At 44.5% G+C, this 21,567-nt stretch overlaps 1 protein-coding gene across 2 annotated transcripts in view; it reads left to right on the forward strand.

Annotated features, from left to right (window-relative positions):
• Window positions 1-21,567, forward strand: part of PIP4K2A (phosphatidylinositol-5-phosphate 4-kinase type 2 alpha) — a 184,211-nt gene that overhangs the window by 97,416 nt on the left and 65,228 nt on the right. For both annotated transcript variants that reach the window (XM_039233048.1, XM_039233047.1), the window contains exons 2-3: window positions 18,388-18,485; window positions 19,935-20,031. In XM_039233048.1, coding sequence (XP_039088979.1) covers window positions 18,388-18,485; window positions 19,935-20,031 — 195 coding nt within the window. The remainder of the gene's footprint in view (window positions 1-18,387; window positions 18,486-19,934; window positions 20,032-21,567) is intronic.

Consider the following 21,567-nt stretch of genomic DNA (forward strand, 5'->3'; position numbering starts at 1 on the left):
TGTCAGCACAGAGCCTGATCGACAGGGGGCTCAAACCCACGAACTGCGAAATCATGATCTGAGCCGAAGTCAGAAGCTCAGCCAACTGAGCCACCCCAAATGCCCCTAAACTCCAGATATTTTTGATCACACATCATCTGTGTAAAATGTAAGCATGCTACCATGTGCATTTATTTACATGTTAATTTCCTGTGCAAATATTAATAAGCTCATGTACATTTTACAGCATATCTCAAAACCAAAACAGTAAGATTAAATATTTAAAAATAATTTTAACACTATAAAAAACATCTTTGGCCTCATTAAAAATGATTACTCTTTGAGTGGGCGGTGTCATTAATTTGTACATTTTGAAAATTTCACTTCAACATCGATTTCTTTTAAGTCTACCTCTAAGGTTCTTTCTGTATATTTTGATTCTTGGTTTTAATGGCTTTCATTGCTGAAAAAATGTGCGCACAGAGATGTATAAATACCAGTGGAAGATGCGTATCCCTGGCCATTTGGACTAAATTCCCACATTCCTTGCCTCCGCACAGCCCACCAGCTTTAGTTGACCTGACAAAACTGTTTTGCTGACTTTCCAATGTTAAATTTCATTCTCCCCAAAACCTTCAAAACTTACTCAGAGGTATCATATTTTTCAAGTCTTAACAAAGGAACGTGAAACTCCCTGGCAGGATTTCTAATAGGCTGGAATATTCTGTTTCCAAATTTTTTTCTGTTTCCAAATAAGTGTGCTGATACAACAGTTTTCATAGGTGACACAGTTCCGTTGTTTTTGGCAACAAGATACAACACAGTGGAAACATTTCCAAACATCTGTTTTTAGAGTCTTCTCTTTTTTTCAAAGTGTTCATTTCTCTTGAAAAGCAGTCCCTTTCTCAGTCATTGTCGAGTCTCGCCTTTACTTTGAAAGGATGCTTAATGCGTGTTTATTTCGTTGCTGCTAGGGAGCACACCAGCCGCAGGCACCTCTGACCCCAGCAAGGTCCACACATTTGGAACCCGTGTCGTCTTGTAAAGGAAAAGCGTCTGACTCATCTCCCTTCTTAAAGTGCTCGGGCTCTGCTGCCTTCTCAACCACACACAGTACTTCTTTGAATATAAGGAGTAATTCAGCAAATACCAGAAGCAGAGAAACATGTTAGAGGCATCTTCGCTTTGATGCAACTATGAAGCAAATGTTCAGGCTGTGCAGTGCGTCTTCACGTATTGCCCAGTGTCTTCTGTGTGTGTGTGCACTAACAGCGTTTGCTGACAAAGGAATGAATGCATTTGAATGTGGTGCCATATTGGTTTTCATGTACGTTTGGCCATTTTTACCTTGGTAGGCATAAAAAGCCATACGTAGTGCCTATTCTGCTGCTACTCAGGGAACCAGACAGAGCTTCTTGGGACACCAGAGTGGCTCAGTTGAGCATCTGACTTTGGTTCAGGTTATGATCTCACAGTTCGTGGGTTCGAGCCCCATGTCGGGCTCTGTGCTGTCATCTTAGAGCCTGGAGCCTGTTTCACATTCTGTGTCTTCTCTCTGCCCTTCCCCTGCTTGTGTGCACACGAGCGCGCGCTCTTTCTCTCTCAAAAAATAAACATTAAAAAAATCTTTAAAAAGGAAAGAAAGGAGCTTCTGTATGCTAATCAGTAAATTAGTAAAATGTTGAAGAGTGATAAATTTGGTAGGTTAGTATTACATGATGTTAAGCACCATGAAAATAACCATAGATGTTTGTGTTCAGGTTGAGTGCTTCGTTTTTAACTGACTTGCCAATTTCTATAGCACTATGCTATCACCAGCTAACATCTCAAGATATCTTAGGGAAGGGCATTTATATCAGTTAACGAGAATGGAGGGGAGCCCGCGTTTTAAATAGGCTGCTCAATAATTTCCGTTGTTTTTGAACCATTCTTGTCACACTCGTTCAAATCACCAACGCTTGACCTCATCATTTGGTCAATAGAGAAAATGCACCGGGGCTCCGCTTTCTGCTCGCCTGGTCAAATTCTTGTTAAGTGGTGCTCCTGTTTTTAGTATTAGCTTCAGTCACTTCTTTTCAGGCATCTTTTTCAGCACGCGTCTGTTTCGTGAGGGTTAGTTTCGCTTAGTTAAAACCAGACAGTGTATTCTTTCCGTGCACTCAGCTGGGCACATGTGAACTACGATCGGTTGTAATACACAAGACGTGGACAAAGGTGTGATAGACCCACTGTCAGCCCCTCCAAGTAAGTGGTTCCTACATTTCTTCAAGTTATCTCCCTTACAGCATATAGCTCATGATGGACATGTGGACCAGGAGGTAAAATACACTTACAAAGGTTAGTTTTCTTTGGTACAAAATAAACAGAAACTCTCCCTTATCTTTGCTAGGAGCATGCACTGTTTGTTGGGGAACATGACCTTGGAGTTACAGGATATGCCCCTGGGTTAGAACCATGAGATGGTTTTCCCTCCATCTTATTATGAAAATAGCACGTGAGGAACTTCACCCCCACCCCATATGCCTGAACCCGTTCCTCTAGCTTTCATGTCTTTCCTGTACGTTTCATATAAAATAATACGAATATATAACCTTTCTCAAAAAGCTACATGGAAGCGGGGCACCTGGATGGCTCAGTCGGTTGAGCATCCAACTTCGTGATCTTGTGGTTCACGGGTTCGAGCCCTGCATTGCCTGGAGCCTGCTTCGGATTCTGCGTCTCCCTCTCTCTCTCTGCCCCTCCCCCGCTCACACTCTGTATCTCTCTCTCTCTCTCTCTCAAAGATCATAAACATTAAAAAAAAAAACCAAACCCTACATGGGAGCATAGTAAACACTTTTTTTTTTTTTTTTTTTTTTTTTTTTTTGCCCTTCCTACTATTTCTTAAGAGAACTTTCCATGTTAGCACACAGGTAAGCTTAACAATAATCAACCCTGGTATTTACCTCCATATTTCTAGGTAATGTGATTCTCCTTTGTCTATGAATTTGTCAATTGTAAAATTATCTGTTGACTTTCTGCCATGATAGATGGTGCTGTACCTCTCATCTGCCTTTTCTTTGCCCCTTTTTGGTTAAAATGATACGCAGCTTTTGGTGAAAGTGATAGTATTTGCCTTCTGTGTCTCATTCATTTTGAGTATGTAGTAAAACACCGAATCTGATAATTTAGTATTATGTGGTGTTGAATATCACTGAAAAAGTGTTTTTCAGTCCCTCTTTCATGGTAGAGACCTTCCTCACGCGGCTGGCGGTGCATTGCTATCCCTTCAAATTTAGGAATGGGACTCGGAGACAGATTGCTAGTTCCGGGCACGTGGAGTGGCGACCCCTGTTGGCTGGCAGGCTCTTGGGTGAACGTGGTTAGGGAGTGTCTGTCCTTCCGTCTTTGCCCACTGGTGGCATTTTCTCTGGGGGCTTCCTCCTGACACACAGCCTGCAGTGTCCCCGCAGGGAGTGGCCAGGTGTGATCCCAGCAGAGCAGAGGGTGGGGGCTGGGGTCCCAGCGGTGACAGTGGAGATTTCCATGAGCCCTGAGCCCCAGCTCGCCCTGCCCTGTGCCAGGTGTTCCCAGCTCTGAAGCCTTTTGGGTACAGGTCTCTAAGGACGCCGTCCCCTGTCTCCCGCAGGCTGCAGCCGTGGCTAGCAACAGACAGCACACTCTCTGCTACCCGAACTCCACGCGCCGGACCCCCTGCGCCCCCGAGAGCTGAGTGGCCACTGGCATTCAGCTGCAGCTTCCTCTCCTCTTATGTCAGTGAACAATGCTTTGTTTTCTGTCTTGTAAAAATTATCTGAAATGTTCTCCTCTTCTGTTGTCCACTCTCCAGTTTTCTCTGGTTATGGTCATTTCTTCCATCTCTGACTTCCTTTATTATCATTTTAGCAGAGTTTCTGGAAGGGAAGGAGAGAAAAACATGATCCATTCGTCACTTAAAACAGGAGTCCCAGAAAGCTATAAAATCGTCATCATGGTAACCTTCCTCAGATTGTTCTTGCGGCAATAAAACAAGCTGATCCTCTGTTCTGTTCATGGAAGGAGAAACGGGAGGAAGTCCATTCCTGACAGAATCAGGAATTCGGTACTTCCCTCCTGGAATCTTCAGAATAGGTTCCCAAGGAGGAAGTCTGCTGAAGGAATCCCTTCTTTAAAGAAAAAAGGCAGTGGCGGGGGGGGCGTCTGAGTGGCTCGTTCGGTTAAGGGTCCGACTTCGGCTCAGGTCATGATCACATGGTTTGTGGGTTCGAGCCCTGCGTTGGGCTCTGTGCTGACTGCCAGCTCAGAGCTTGGAGCCTATTTCAGATTCTGTGTGTGTCTCTCTCTCTGACCCTCCCCTGCTCACTCGCTTGCTCTCTCTGTCTCTCAGAAATAAATAAAACATTTAAAAAATTAAAAAAAAAAAAAAAAAACGGCTGGACTGGGGCACGTGGGTGGCTCAGTTGGTTGAGTGCCCAGCTCTCGATTTCAGCTTAAGTCATGATCTCGTGGTTCGTGAGATCGAGCCTTGTAGTGGGCTCCATGCTATCAGATATCCAAGTTGGAGCTTGGGATTCTCTCTCTCTCCTCTCTCTCTGCCCCTCCCCCATTCATGCTTGTGTGTACTCTCTCTCTCTCTTTCAAAATAAATAACAAACACTAAAAGAATTTTAAAAAGGCCAGCTATGTACCTGCCTGTCCCCTTCTCCATCATCTTGTGGGTTTCATCAATCACGTGAGTGAGTGAGTGCTTTTCTAAATGCGTGGCCACCTCCCCTGGTCCTCCCTGGGCCTGCCAGTGGTCAGCCATCTTACATCCCAACCCCTCCTGGCCTCCCAGTAGGTGGCCAGGCCCCACTCCCAGAGGGGCGAGGGAGTTCAAGGGCCCCCTGCCAGAATTGCATCAGCATTGTGGCTTCCGGTGCTTCAGGGAAGCTTCTTTGTCACGGTCCAACAAGGGCACTGTACATTTAGGATGTCTTCATTGCAGGATGAATATACAAACAGACAGCAGGAAATAGTAAATTAAATTATTTTGGCATAGTAGATATCTGACCATAAACAGTAAAATTTGTTCATTTGAAACTTTCAAGGTCAGTTTCCTGGAGTGCTGTGTCATTGCTAGTATTCAGGCCCCCCCCAACAAATGAAATTTGTATGCATTTGACCTTGACTAGGTTTGTAAGTGCTGTCTGTTTTTGAGGGTTTTCTTTTTAAGCTCATTTATTTATTTTGAGAGAAGGAGAGCGCGTGCACCCAAGCAGGGGAACTCACTTTTTATTTTTATTTAAAAAAATTTTTTTTTTACCGTTTGTTACTGAGAGACAGATTGAGCATGAAGGGGGAGGGGCAGAAAGAGAGGGAGACACAGAATCTGAAGGAGGCTCAGGCTCTGAGCTGTCAGCACAGGGCCCGATGCTGGGCTTGAACCCTCTAACCTTGAGATCATGACCCAAGCCGAAGTTGGACGCTTAACCAACTGAGCCACCCAGGTGCCCCTCTTTTTTTTTTTTTTTTTTTAAGTATAAAGTGACATCAAGAGAGCTGGAACCATTTGCTCAAGGTTAGGCAGTGAGGGAGGGGCATCACAGGTCCCCTGACCCCAAGCCTGGGTCCTTTTGAACAGACCACATTCACACTGCAAGATCTTGTTTTCATTGGCAACATCTTCCTTGCAGTTTTTCAAGCCCATATTACTTCTGTAAAAAGCCTGTAAAATGTTGGCCTTCGCTCAATAGTTTCATGTCAGATTCGGCGGTTCACGAGAGGTAAAATTTTAACTTGACTTCATTCTTTCAGATGAAGCTGGCATCGGGCCAGCCGGCAAGGACCCACCATCAGAAGTCTGAGCGCGCAGATAACCCAGTTGACAGATGGTAGATAGTCATGTCTCTGTTATAAATTAAGATCCTAAGCAAGAGGATCATCATATTTCTGATGACATTTTAATTTTAGTCAAGTAGCCGTTTATCAGACTGACTTGATGATCCTTGTTCAATGGGAAAAAAAAAAATCCCTGTAAGTGTCTTACTTTGGGCTTTTGAGTTTATAGATGTTGGAATGACAGACCTTTGTGCTCTGATTTGTCTCTACTCAGCTTTGCCATCGGAACAGTTTTATTGGATTCATCAACATAAAGCATTTATTTCTCCAGACGTTTGAAGGTAGCTCCCATTTCAAAAGCAGCCTTTAATTAAAATACGCTTGCCTTTTAAAAAATTTTTGTTTTCTCTGCAGATATAAAGATATTAACTTTTAAAAAATAGTTTTTAATGAATAGTGATGGAGCAGCTGTGGAAAATTGACCTGTTGCCTCAAGACAAATATAAATACACTTTGCAAACATATGCAGCTGCCTGTTTTTTTTTCTACCTCTGTAATTGACTCTAATTTGCCCTGCCTGCCCCCCTCTGAACTCGCCGAACTTTCCGATCGCTATTCCATTTGCAGTCTGAGTTATAATGAGAGCCACACCATTCCCAGCGCAAGGCTACACTCCTTGACTCATACTGAGACTCGGTTTTTAAAATTCTCAGTTATTTCAAGCTATATTTGTTACAAGATTATAAAATTGTTTCCAGCTGAGAGCTGATGCTCAAGTAAATGAGTATTTTGTTTTCAAAGATTTTATTTTGAAGTAATCTCTATAGCCCCAGGGCAGGGCTCAAACTCATCACCCCAAGATCAAGAATCCACTGACCAAGTCAGCCAGGTGCCCCATGAATGGATATCTTTCTAATAGGAAATAAGACATTACAAGTTAGGTATCAAATAGACAGTAGAAGTCAGATTTAAAAAAAAATCTTAGGTAAACTGCTCCTCCATCCCCATCCCCCCAATTTACTAAGAAAATCAGTAAAAGAAAGGGAAAATGGTGCCTTTATGATCTTTTTTATTCTAAGGACATTATGATTGCTACCTCAATCATGGAAGAAGAACTTGGTATATGAATGCTGGTGAATCCCCATTTTACAATAAATAACAGTTTTTCGAAGCCAACTCCAGAAGGCATTCAGAAGGGCCATCATATGTATAAACACCTAATTGGGGCAATTCTGTGTCAAGCAGGCAGTCTGCCTAATCTGCTCAAGTTTATTGTTACAACTCTCAGAGTTGGGTCCCTCCACTTCTCTGCTCCTTGTCACGCTCCCTACCCCTCCCCAGAAGTGCGGGGCGCAGACAGCCCTGCAGAAGACCGTAGGGAGGGACGGACGTGTACAGACCTTTCACACTAGGAAAATGTTGTCTTAGAAACTCGCCTGAGGTCATTTTGTATGCCTCTGGGGGAAAACGAGTAAAAGTTCTGAATCACATTTAAATGGCCCTGCTGTTTGTGGAAGTAAGGCATCAGAAACTTCCAGCTGAAAACGAGTAAAAGTTCTGAATCACATTTAAATGGCCCTGCTGTTTGTGGAAGTAAGGCATCAGAAACTTCCAGCTGTGATGCGTTCTGTTAGATAGCTCCGAGAACACCCTCAAGGTTATCTCCTAGAAGTAGAAATTTTAGTTTTCTTTTCCTTCACTTCCACAACCCAGTGAACCCGAGGGCAGAAATGTGCAAAGTAAATTATTTGGTGGGAAAGATCCTTCTATTCTTATTAGCCAGAGAGTCACAAAGGAAGTGTGTGTGTGTGTGTGTGTGTGTGTGTGTGTGTGTGTGTCCCCAGTAAGTGGAAAGTATCTATTCTGAGACACTGTTATGAAGGGATATAGGGAGGGGGAGGAGGCCATTTTTAACATTAATGGTGAACTTGTCCCACTTTGGTAATTGGGAAGTCAGAATCCTTTTGCAGACCAGAAGCAATGGAGAAATTTGTACAGTCTAGGGAATCCAATTTGACATATTTATTCATTGATTTCCCTAAGAAATTAATTAAAGTTAAAATAGTATCCAAAACAACAGTCAATGGCAAGTCATGCAACAAGTTATTTTTCCCATTGGGTCCTTACTGATCTTGAGGCTTACTCAGCTTTATCACCTTGCAGTTTACTCCCTTTATTTTTATTACCAAATTGTATTTCAAACTATGCAGTCTCATTTAAGGGGTAGGAAGGTTGTGTACGAGGTAAAGAAAGCCCACTTCAATATGCAGCAAGAGACTTAAAAAAATAATTTTTCTTAAATGTTTATTTGTTTTTGAGAGAGACAGAGTGAGAGAGAGGGAGGTGCAGAGAGCTAGGGAGACATAGAATCTGAAGTAGGTTCCGGGCTCTGAGCTGTCAGCACAGAGCCTGATGCGGGGCTTGAATCTATAAACCGTGAGATCATGACCTGAGCTAAAGTCAAATGCTCACCCAGCTGAGCCACCCAGGCGCCCCTTGAGACTTTTTGAAGAGGGATATATGAAATGGCCTTTCAAGGTAATTCTCACTGTTGGGGCACCTGGGTGGCTCAGTCTGTTAAGCGTCTGTCTGATTCTTGATTTCGGCTCAGGTCACGGTCTCACAGTTTTGTGAGTTCGAGCCCAGCGTCTGTGCTGACAGTGCAGAGCCTGCTTGGGATTCTGTCTCTCCGTCTCTCTCTACACCTCCCCTGCTCGCTCTGTCTCTGTCTCTCTCAAAATAAATAAATAAACTTTAAAAAGAAAAGGGGGGGGAGAATTCTCACTCTTACCCTCCTGTCTTACCCGAGTCTTAGGTGGATGTGCTGCTCTGAAAACAGCACCCCTCACCTCCCCCGCCACCACCTGTATCCCCTGCAGTGTAGCCTGCGGATTCCTGTGCTAGAGGCTTCCTGTTCCATCTCAATGGGGCATAATTTTTAGTGAATGTCTATCCTAATCAGATTAAATATCGCTGTCTCTCCACGTGAGAGGTTTTCTTTGGCGGGGGGAGGGGTTCCTTTTTGTGTGTGTATTCTTGACTGAATGAAAACAAGTGATTAAACCAATTTGCTTTCGGAAGTAATTGCTTTGGAAATCAATTTGGTATCCTTCTGTTTATTCATGGTGATTCAGGGAGCTTTGAGAAATTTTTATTTTCCCGTTTTTGAAGTGACAAGGAATGTCAGAAGAATGAGAGCTTTGCAGGTCTTTCCAAATTCAGATTGCATGTACTGAAATCCTAGCTGATAGAATTGTAGTAGGCCATGGGGCTTATTCAGTTAAACATATGTCTAAGGATTCATTCTCAACATGCATTTAATTATTCCCTGTTTTAAAAATATAAGGAATCTTTTAGAGATCTTGGACACAATGGAAGTCTTAAATTTCAGGTGAACATTTTTTTTTAAAGTAAGCCCTATGCCCAGTGGGCATCTTACGAACTTGCTGTGACTCTGACCTCATAGGCTGTCCGATGCTCTGAAGGCTCTTAGGGTCAGCCAGTTCCCACTGTCTGAATTTTATATTTGAAGTAACTCAAGTGAGTCGCCTGAGCAAGACAGGCTGGTTTAGGTTACCCAGTCTCGCCAAGCCTCAATTTCTTTATCCAGAAAATGGGGGTATGATAGTATCTACTTCACTCTGTTGTACAGATCCGATGATATATGGTGCCTGGAGTGCTTAATGCAACGTTTGGCAGGTGCCTGCTAAGTATTAGCGGCAAGGTTAATACCAGGTATTAAAGTGAGTCGGGCAAAGATGAGCCCAGACCTCAGAAGCTCTCCCCATCCTCTTCCTTCACCATGCCTCTCTCCACACGCTCTCAATGTTCTCCCCGACTCTTTTAATTTTTTTTTTAAGTTTATTTATTTTTGAGAGACAGAGCACACACGTGCACAAGTGGGGGAAGGGCACAGAGAGAATGAGAAACAGAATCTGAAGCGGGCTCCAGGCTCCAAGTTGTGAGCACAGAGCCCGACACGGGGCTCGAACTCACAAACCATGAGATCATGGCCTGAGCCAAAGTCAGACACCCAACTGGCTGAGCCCCCCAGGCGCCCCTGCTCTCCCCCATTCTTGACTTGTATGTAAGCACTTCGTACTAAACCTTGGTACCAACCCTCTCTGCATCCCTTTGCCCTGGTTTCCATGGTTTTTGTTGAAGCTGAGAACAAAGTTTCTTTGTTGTCTTTTTATAAAGTTAATTTATTTTGAGAGTAAGTGTGCATGAGCAGGGGAGGGGCAGAGAGAAAGAGAGAGAGAGGGAAGGAGAGAGTCCCAAGCAGGCTCCGCGCTGTCAGCATATAGCCCAATGCAGAGCTCCGTCTCACGAATTGTAAGATCTTGACCTGACCTGAAATCAGAAGTTAGATGCTTAGCCAGCTGAGCTACCCAGGTGCCCCTATTTGATGTCTTATGTTGGGAACCTGCATGGTTCATATTGATGTCCAGTGGCCAGGTGGAAAGCAGGGCTTGTGCACACTTGTCTGCTTTGGGGGTGACTGGCATGGCATAAATGGAAACAAGGCCCTTCACAGGGCCCTGGGGGATGGATCCCATAGCCTGGCTGCATGGGGACATTTACAATACTTTTATGCCATTGAGCTGTATAGGACTATGAAGATGACTGTCAGTATATATAGAAAATGAAACAATATTTGCCAAAGTGGTTGGACAACTACGAAGTACAATAAAACCTTGGTTTGCAAGCATAATTAGCTCCGGAAACATACTCATAATCCAAAGCACTTGTATATCACAGCAAATTTCCTTGTAAACATAATGGAAACCCAGATGATTCGTTCCACAACCCAAAACTATTCATATAAAGATGATTATAATACTGTAACATATTACAAGACAATAAAGAAAATATAAAATATGAAGGAAAATATACAAGTTAGCCTCCACTTACCTTTGAAAACCTTTGTGGCTGGTGTGAGAGAGACAAGAGAGAGTTATTGTGCAGGACAGCTTCTGCTATCACTAATGGAATCATGGCTCTCTAGTGCCTCAATGAAATCTTTTTCTGCATGGGGGCCATCGTATAGGCTTGCCCGAATGTTGACTACAGTACAGTATTGATCCAAAGTATTAATAAACTCTGGTCATATACCGTATTTAGTGTAACTGGCAATAAGGCAGCAGAGGAAAGGGTCTGTATCTGCAGGCAGCCTGACCTAGAATGAAGCAAAGCGTTCCTCAGCGCACTCTTGTATGGAAAAGCAAGGGATTGTCTGTAGGTGCTTTGAAGTGACAAAAAATACACTAGTGCCAGTTGTGGGCAACTTCCAATCTTCTGAAAAATCACTGATTTCTGCTGAACATGACAGCCTGAGACTGAGCATCTGAGTGTGGGAGACGATCACCCACAATGCCGCAGTGAGAGAGAGAACCATTGGCTCAGTTGTGATCATGTGACCTTTGACGTCACATAGTACTCGTATTGCAAGATATTGCTCGTTTATCAAGTTAAAATTTATTAGAAATTAAAATTTATTAGAAATGTTTGCTCATCTTGCGGAACACTCAGAACAAGTTACTTGCAATCCAAGATTTTACTGTACTTCACAAGCATAAAGTGCTATTATTGCACATCTGTTGTGAGAGTTTATTAAGTATTTGCAATCTGAGGAACCTTAGCTGTGGCCTTAATAATGTAACTAGTGTTTGCAGTGTACTGTTTAGTTAACCTAATAAAATTTTCATGAGCTCCAAAACCACTGTTATCTCCATAAATTTAAACTATTTGGATTTCATAATGTATGCCTAATTTTATGGGTGAGGGGGTGTCATTCCTTCCTTCAAAGTAGTAGTGATTAACACAGTCATTTTATTTCCTTTCATGGATATTATGTAGCATATATCAGTATAGCTATGTATATGTGTTCCCTATGTAACTGTCTATAAAATAGAAAGAAAAATGTGCAAATGCTTTGTTAAATACTAATAACAGCAGATGTAAAACAGTGATGATAACCATTACTTTACTAGTTTTGTTACCAATTTGGCAGTGGGCCACGTGGAATGGTTAGGCTAAATAGGATGCCAAAGTAGTAAAGTTTTCTCAAACTGAAGACTTTGAAATCCAAGAATTTTTGCATTAGCAACCCGAAGCTCTGTGTGGAATATAGAAATCAACAAACAGGATGAACTTAACCTTATTCAGGATAATAGCTCATGGTCATTACCTCCATGAGCTCAACAGTGTGAACTAGAAACAAGGATATATTTTGATTCGTGTAATGTCAGACTAAAGGAGAAACTATCCATGAAGTTAAATAGCCTTTCAGTCATCAAGCAGCCCTATAATTAAATACATTTTGGTGAAAATGATGAATTTTGTGTATGGGTGAGCCCGTTATTGCAACAAAATAAAATGTGCTTATAGAAGAAGATAACATGGGGCCTCAGGGGCACACTATTGAGAAACATTGTTTACTAATTCAAAGCTTTTAGATGGTAGGTCCTCTGGTTTGTGAAGTATTTGTTCACAGGTCATGAAATCTAGCTACTCATAATCTGACCAAGTGGTCGTGGGGTGGGGTGGGGGGAGAGAGTTTCTGGCAAAGAGAAAACCAAGGAAATGTGAAGCTATTGTGAATGAAAAATAAAACACCCACAAAGTAGTTGTCTGATATAACCTAGAATCGGGCTGCTACACAGTTATAAAGAGAATAGATACGCCAGGATACATTGTAGTCTGCACAATGAGAGACGTGTTAGGGTCTCTAAGATTCTCTTTTAATTTCATCATCTTATGAGTATATGTAAACCAAGGAGCGAGTATACTCACATCTCATGTCTCACCTCTTCTCTCATAATGAAGGTGAAACATTCCCCACATCCTGGTGTGCTGATTTGTGAGGCTGGGATCTGATACGCATTTTCCAGACATTTAAATGAAACACTGGTCACGTCTCTCCATCCGTCTAGAGCCACGTCAGGCTTCGCTCCCTCTCAGAGGCCATCAGCACCTGCTCTCAGTTCCTGTGGCACTTACTTTCTAGACCCCAGTGTTCTCTGCTGCTCTGTACTTCACTGCGTGTGTGCACGTGCTGCGCCACCCCCCCCCCCCCCCCCCCCCCCCCCCCCCCCCCCCCGCCCCTTCAACGCTAGTGGAAAACTCTTTATGGTCAGGGAGTGTTTGGTACTGACCTTCCACTTCCAAATGACTATCCTGGAACTCCATTGCTCTTTATGTCACACTCAACTAGCAAAAACCTTGAACCTGAAGGACCCCAGCCACCCTCCGCCTCTGTACCCGCACCCTGAGGCCAAGCCCTGCCCACGAATGAGGGATGTCACTCCAGGAATTCGTTTGGTTCCCTATAAATGAACCATCGCAGACCACGGGTGGACTCCCAACTCTGCCCCTAAGCCCAGCCCTGGCTCCCTCTTCAAACCCGTTCTCCCACATTCTGTGGTCAGTCTTTCAAGTTCTCTGTGTCCCCTCCAAGCCTCTGCATCCACCCCCCCCCCGCCCCCCCCGCCCAGCCTGCCTCTCACTCATCCAATGGCCACGGCTCCCCCTTCCCACGGGGAAGAGTTGCCAGTAGACGGGAACTGCTCTCTTCCCTGAGGTTCAGCCAGGTCCACACAACCCCTTCCCTTTCCCTCCTTCGTTAGAGGAGCTGGGCTCCTCCCCACAGCCCTTCCCTCCACGTGCGCTGGGCACCCCCCTCCCCAGCTCCCGCCGTAGGAGAGGCCATGGAAGGAGCGTCCGTTCTCAGGTGTTTTCTCCATCCCTCGTCCCTCTGCATCTCCCCCCCTTCTCTCCTAGACTCCCTAAAAACGAGCTGGGTCTCACCTGCTGCGGTCTGGTGTCCATTGCTACCACCTCCATCAGAACCCTTCACGCTGAGGTTGCCGAAGCCCCAGGTTGCTCAGTCCAGCTGACCCTTTCCGCCGCTCGGAAGCGCGCAGCTCTGTTCACCCATTGGCTTTCGAGTCCCTCCCTCCGTCATGTCCGCGAGGTGACAGCGTGCTTCCCTTTGCCCTTTCCAGGCTCATCCTCTGATCCGTGCCGTTGACCGCCGATGCTCTTCAGAACTGCTTCTAGGCCCTCCTGTCCTCTCTCGCTGCCCCCCAGCATCCTTCATTCACTCCCGAGGAAGAGCTCTTGTCGCGTGTACAGATACTGCGTATTTTTATCTCCCGCCCCTGCCTCCCCTGGGAACTTCAGGTCCCCGTGCCTGCGTGCCTACCCAGACGTCAGCATTTCAGCACATCAAATTTAACAAGTTCAAAACTGACCTCTTCTCTTAAAATGCTCTCAATAAATGGAATCACAGTCTCTCCTGTCACTCAAGTCCATGGCTTTACCCGCTCAGGGTCTCCAGAATCTGCTTCCTTTGTGTCTGCTGCCTCCACGCTTTGCCCGGCTTCTAGCCTCTCCTCGAGTTCCCCAGCAGCCTCGCACCGTCCTCGTTGGCGTGCTGTTCAGCCCCTTCCTGTCACGTGTCCTCGTGATGTCTCTACCTAACTCTGTCCCCCCTCCTGCCACAGGGCCTTTGCACCTGTGACCCTACTTCTTGGACCCCTCCCACCTCCCACCTCCTTGTGCTCAAGTCTAGCTCCTCCTCCCATCATTCCTGCCCTCGTCTCTGCTCTGTCCTGCTTGCTTCTAGCCCCATGTCCTTCCCTCTCCCGACACTTGTCATCGTTGGAGTTTTGCACGTGTGCACTTTCTCTATTAAGGTGTGTGCTGTTCTGGACTATACGCACCATGAGGGTGAACGTGGAGTTTGTGCGGTGCTCAGCCCAGAGAGGACACTCCCGGGTGGCGCTTCTTGCTTTCTTTCTAAAGAAGATACTGTTGCCAGTTCGGATCCCAACAGCGTGAGGCTGGGAATGCAGGGATTTGGTTGCTCCTACTTCTGGATTGGGTTTTGCTTTTTCAGTAACCGCTCAGAGCCCAGCTCCTGATAGGAATCTTTTATTATGTCCTCTCCCAGCTTTTTTCTGTATAATTTGGGGAACGCGATGTGAAGTGATCATTCCTCACGTTGCCCTTTGTCACCCTGTAAACCTCCTGTTTTTTGGGACACTCTACTGTTTCCACAAGATACCGAAAAACCGATTTATCATCCAGCTCTGTTCTAATTGTGCTCATCGCCAGACTTGGTTTTCGGTTCTGATTTCTCATTTTCAAACTCTGATATTCCAGTGCTGGTATAAAGATACATATTTTTACATTTTTCACAGATACACAGAATTATTTCATAGTTAAGATACTTGAGTGAAATGAATAGAAAAGAATATATGATTTAAAATTAGCCTGCTCATGGGGGTGCCTAGGTGGCTCAGGCAAGTTAAACGCCCGACTTGAGCTCGGGTCATGATCGCAACAGTTCATGAGTTCAAGTTCCACACCAGGCTCTGTGCTGGCAGTGTAGAGCCTGCCCAGGACTCTCTCTCTCTCTCTCTGTCTCTCTGTCTCTCTGTCTCTCTCTCTCTCTCTCTCTCTCTCTCCCCCCCACCCACCTTCTCTCAAAATAAATAAACTTAAAAATTTTTCTTAAAATTAGCATAGCATTTTTGTTAAGTGGCAGTTCCATAAAATTTTATGGACCATAACATGAAGGAGATTTTAATAATATAATATAGAGTAGGCTAAAAATGGTGTCTGATTAAATTATTGAAATACTTTGAAAGGAACTGAATCGTAATTTGGTCTTACACAACTGCACAAACGCAGTTACCTCAAGAAAACTACCTGGATAGGTCGTCAGTGTATATAGGTTAAGGATTAACTAGTGGCTGGAAATAAGCTTGTTTGAGATGAATGTAAAGTGCTTGTAAGTTATAATCCATTACAGTGAATCTTAAGGGATTATTATTCTGATGATTTCATTACATAATGGGATTATATCATTGGCTGTTTTAAACATCTGCTGCTATATTTTATATCTGTACTTTCCAAACCCTGCCAAGGTGCCCTGGGGCACTGCCCCAGATTTCCCAGGAGTGTCACAGGTATTTGAGAATTTCAAGAGAAATGTGGCTGACACTGAGCATCGGGGAGATACCACTACAAATGACTAGCTTGAGGGAGTTCACAATTTCAACTCAGATTATGCTACAGTCCTTTCCAGGGCATGGTATCTTTAGGAAGCTGCGTGCCGAGGAGTTGTATTTAAAAAAAAAAAAAAAAAAAAAAAAAAAAAAAAAAAAAAAAAAAAAAAAAAAAAAAAAAAAAAAAAAAGCCAAGACCACACGAAAATCGAAGTGGATCGGGAAATTCGGGTGGTGGTATCTAATCTGATCATAAGGTATGAGGCTCGGCAGTGCCCAACATTTTATATATATGTTAGAAGGAGCCTGAGAGGTTGCATGTATGTTTTCCATCTTGTCATTTTTACAAAATTGCTAAAGCACTCAGTTTTTACAGCAGGCATTTCTTTAACGTGATGCAAAAAGCCCTCTATTGGCCTCACCTTGAGTCACCTCGTTAGCGTAAGTTCAGGTACGCGCATAAAGGGTACCTTGCGAACGGCAGAAGATATTCCTGTCACTCTGGAAATTCCAGGGGTTTTAGATTTGTGCCAGGAATCCAGATAATAGACCAAATATATATTCTACCACAGTTTACAGTTTTATGTAGACAGTAATTTTTCACTTTGACGACAGGCCGCCACCATCTTTGGCCCTTGCAGCTTTGCTGTTGAGAAGTTAGCGGTCAGTCTGGTTGTCCTTCCTTCGTCGTGTTCTGTCTTTCCCTGTGGCCAAGTTTCTTCTCTCTGCTCTTGGTGTCTTCACCTTAACTACAGTGTATCTAGGCGTGGACTTCTTGGACTGTTTTGTGTCCGTTGGGGGTTATGTATCCATAGATGGGTAACTTCCATCAGTTGTGAACAAATTCTCAGCCATGATATTTCAAATACCACCTCTTCCCCCTCATACTCTGTTCCTTTCCTCTAAGATTTCACGTAAGCTCGCTCTAGACCCCCTGCTGGAAGCGTTCTTCTTTTCTTTTCTTCCAGAACCATTCCTTTATATATCACATTTTCATTCTTTGTGGCATTCTGGGTAACTCCCTTGGACCTACCCTCCAGGCGCCCAGTTTTCCAGTGCCAAAACTCTGGGTTGGGGGCCTTTGTTCTGATTCTGATTCCAGGTCACCAGTTATCGTTTTCATTTTGTACAAGTTCTTTTGGATCCTTTTTCAGCCTGACTGGTCATTTTGAAAGTCTCATCATTTATGCATTTTTGCCAGCCTATCTTTTCTCTTCTTCGTACGTTTTACACATGGCTTTCATTTCCTTTTCTGTATTTGGTCCTTCTAACAGCCGAAGTCTTGAAAACAATTTTTGTTTCTGCGGAATCCCACTCAGCCATGCTTGGTTGAACGGGCTCTGTGGGACTCCTGGATGCCTGTGTTGGGCATGCTCTTCCCCCAGATGCCATTTGCATTTATTTCCATCAGGTGATGAGGCTACTTCCGCTTCCTTCAAGAGTGCTTGTTTAATGTCGATGTGTTTAGTTGAGTTCCCCAGCTTTCCTTTGACCCAACTAAGTGTCGAAACTGATCATCTATCTTCAGAGAAACCCTTCCATTCATGCTTGCTTGGGAGTCCTTGCATTCTCATTGGATTCAACTCCTGTTAGGAGAAGGAAGGCCTCTTGAAGATTTTTTTCTCCATTCTATGAACCCAGCAATGTGTTAACCACCCTGCTTTATCAAAGAGCTCATTTTTTCCCCCTTTGTTCTGTTTTGTTTTTGTAACTGAGAACCCTTCTGAGCCTCTCCCATTTACCGGAAGGACACATATTTAAATTGTTTTTTATTAGTAGCAATAAGGGAAGTAGAGCTCGGGAACCAAGATAGAAAAATAATTTACCAAGAGAAAGCCCGACTTTTTCAAAGTTATATGTCAAAAGCTGTTCCTGCCATTGACTGGAAGTTAGACGGTACTTGATCCAACCCTTTGTTGCCTGTAACCACATCTTTATTTTTGTTCTTGACCCCTTTCAAACCCATCTCCCTCTTAACTTAGCCCCGGGTCCCTAGCTCTCTTTCCCTTCCTTCATGCAGGCTCCTCTCTTTTGGTATAGTCATGCCCTGCCCCAATACTTCGTTCCTGTAAGAAAGGTAAAGATCACATGGATGACAGTGTTGAATTTTTGGGTACCCAAATGTGTAAAGAAATAGTCATACTCATTAATTTAACAGAGATCTATGTCAGAAATTGAAAAGCCCCCTTTCTCAGATAGTATTTTCTTTGTGGGAAGAAGTTGTCCTAGACATGCGATCAGAGGAGCTCTGGGCTGAGGCTCTGGAGGGGAGGTGAGGAGATAAAGGGGAGAAGCAGGGACAGTTGGCCATGAGGGCTCGCACTCCAGGATTCCTCCCTTGCCACTGCCCCCCCGGGGGTGGGGGGCGCAATGCTCAGCAGCAGAGACAAGCAGTGGGAGTTGGAGCCATGGTGAAGCCTGTGGAGGGAGTGAGGAAGGCCACAAGAGCGATGATCTGGGAGGGGAGGAGGAGGAGGGTGTGGGCAGGAAGTGCTTGGGTCCACCGGGGCTTTTTCCTAAGATGCGTGTTCGAGTCCAGCACTTTCCATGGAGATATTTATAACCTGCGTCATTTTATTTTGTATCTTTCTAGATCAATGAACTGAGCCATGTTCAAATCCCTGTTATGTTGATGCCAGATGACTTCAAAGCCTATTCAAAGATCAAGGTGGACAATCACCTTTTTAACAAGTAAGTACCAGTATGGCCGTGTCCGGGACGGACATGGCCGCCAGGAGCGTGATGTTTGTGAATTTCTATCATCGCATTATTTTTCAATGGGTGGGAGTAAAGTTTTGCTGATGAAGTTAATCCTGTGATAAACATAACCATCTGTCATTTTCAGAACAGCAACAGCAGGCCCCGTTGGGTAATATCCTTTTGCCATATGGCTTATCGTTCTCTATGAATATCTTACACGTTAAAAGTGATGTTCTCATTACAATTTAAATGTTTGAAGCTGTAAATTGCTTGGAATTTTTAGCAGCGATGTACCTGCGCTATCATGTACAAAACTCTAATAATGCCTACCATAGGAACAGACAGGACTACTTCATAGAACCATGAAGAATTAAGGTACCTTTTGATAACATGTAATTGTATGCCATGTTGGGCATTGAGAGTACTTCTCTTTCATTTGACTGTCATTTTAGGTGTCATTATGGAGCACCTTATAATATGTGCTGTCACCGAGGGCGGGAGGGAGGAGGAAGTATAAGGCCCTTCCCTCAGGGGGCTCTCAGGAAGGTGGTTGAAATCTGACACATATACAGATTACTGTGTAATTCGGTGTGCAGAGTACGACTAGAGGTGTGTAATGTATATTCGTGTACACAGAGGAGGAGGTAATTCTGAATGAGTGGGATGAACCTTCATGAAATCTCTCCCACGTGAGGATTAGTTACGAAATTTCTTAATGTGGCCATTGTTCTGTTCAGAAGTTGACCTTTTGAAGGGATTTTCTTCTATGTGAATTTATTTATTTATTTATTTATTTAAAGTTTATTTAGTTTTTGGATGGGGTCAGGACGGGGCGGCGGGGAGAGAATCACAAGCAGGCTTCTTTCTGATGGAACAGAGCCCAACACGGTGCTTGAACTCACAAACTGTGAGATCATGGCCTGAGCTGAGATCAAGAGTCAGACGCCACGCAGGTGCCCCTTTTCTGTGTCAATTTAGAATGTGGTATTTATATATAGCATAAAATAGGTTGTTTGAGGGGTGAGAATTAGGGTTGTTTTGTAAGCTTTAAGCAGCAAGTGCCTGAGGATGAATGTGGGGAGAGCGTCCATGGCTCGCTCCACTGCCTGTCCCTGGCTCCCCAAGTTCTTTGCTTTTCCTTCACCATTTCCCTCTGCATGGCCCCTTATCTTTCTACCTCTTCTTTGGGGAAAGTAGCTGTGAGGAGTGGTTGGGATTAGAAAGATCATATAGTTCCGGTGCCCCTAGAGGTGGCGAGAGGAGATGAATGTTAGACTGTCCCCATGTCCCCTGGGTTTCCTGTGGGTTGTGGCTGGTTCTGTGAAGCACACTTTGCCTCGTGCGGGTGGGGGACCCCAGGCACTGCGGCTATGCGTGGAACTAGACGGTGGCAGAGTCAAGTCTACATCTAAATGTTCCCCCACACTATGACCGTTTCAGAGAAAACATGCCGAGCCACTTCAAGTTCAAGGAATACTGCCCAATGGTTTTCCGGAATCTGCGGGAGAGATTTGGCATCGATGACCAGGATTTCCAGGTGAGTTGCTTTTGCAGCCTTTGCTTCAAATAGGTTTTGCTCTAGAAAATAGGACTGACATGTTCTTCATGCCAAGCAATTGTGTAATCTTCATTTCATGTGAGAATGTTTCAGTGTCCTTTCTGAAATAAAGGGTTCTCTCAGTGGCCTCTGTGCAAAATGATGTTAGTGGTGCAGTCGGCAGGAAAAGACAGTTCTTTTGGAACAGATCACATGCGAGAGTTGTAGGTGATACTCTCACTTCCCACCAGAAGTGGCCAGTGATCAGGCGTGTTGACAGCCTGTGCTAGTGTGTCCGCACATCTTGAATTCACACTTCCTGTATTTATAGAGTCCACTTAGCAATCATCAAAATTTTATTCTGACTGATTGGCTGCTTTTCAAATTGGCCGAACCTGACTCTTACTCACGGCATTTTTGTTGGAGGCCGTGCCTTGTGCCCCGTGACGTGGCATGGTCGGCGTGGTCCAGTGACCGCAGGGCTGTTGCACCAGCAGGAGCCTGCCAGTCCTGTGTGTTCTTGGCACCCACCACATAAAAATGTCCACTATTGCTTCCCCCACCGTCCCACCCATATTTGCCTGGGTTTCTTAAATTTGACTTTCAGAATCAAGATCATGGGGGCAGGGCACCTGGGTGGCTCAGTCGGTGAAGTGTCCGACTCCGGCTCAGGTCATGATCTCACAGTTCGTGGGTTTGAGCCCCACGTCGGGCTCTGTGCTGACAGCTCAGAGCCTGGAGCCTGCTTCAGATTCTGTGACTCCCTCTCTCTCTGCCCCTCCCCCACTCATGTTCTCTCTCCTTTTCTATAAAAAATAAACATTAAAAAAATTTTAAAAAATAAAATCAAGATCACGGTGCTGTCATAAGTGCTGACCTGTGGTCATTTCTCCTAAGAAAGGATCTCACATCGGTTGATTTTAATATAGCCAGTTAGATAGGTAAAAGCCGAAGGTTTTTTTTAAGAGCAGAAAGTCTGAGGTAAGAGAGGCAAGGGCTACTTTCTAGTCTTTTGGGACAGTCTATTCATTTTGCTGTGTGAGCACTGACTTATTTTAAATTCCTTCAAATCCAGTAAACACTTTCTTTCATTTGCTCCAAGTCAGAAATCCTAATTTATTGTACATTGGGTGCCATATTGCCCCCTGCGTGACCTTACAATTTTAACATTGACATGGCTTCCCCGTATTTTCCCTTAAAGAATAGAGTGTCTAAGGCAAATGGAGCTTAGTTTAGTAGTGCATTTTCCTAAAGATGTGTGGGCCTCCCCGCCCTGCCCCGCCCTGCCCTACTGCATTATTGAAAGTTTCTAAGAGTTTCTTACATGCTCACTCAGGCATAAGGAAGCCTCCGAGCTCCCATGTTTTGAATAAGCAATGTTGGCCAGGTTACCAGTGATATTGGCTCCTCTGTGGCTGGGGCTGGGATTTCCACAGAGGTGAGTTCTGAGTAGAGGGTTGGGTGTGCCCCAGAAAGCAGGGAGGGGAAGTGGGATGGGGTGGGGCATGCGCTCAGGTTTGGGCCTCATGCTTGAGA

The sequence above is a fragment of the Hyaena hyaena genome, unplaced genomic scaffold (assembly GCF_003009895.1).
Source record: "Hyaena hyaena isolate Hyena2069 unplaced genomic scaffold, ASM300989v1 scaffold_72, whole genome shotgun sequence".
Classification (NCBI taxonomy): domain Eukaryota; kingdom Metazoa; phylum Chordata; class Mammalia; order Carnivora; family Hyaenidae; genus Hyaena; species Hyaena hyaena.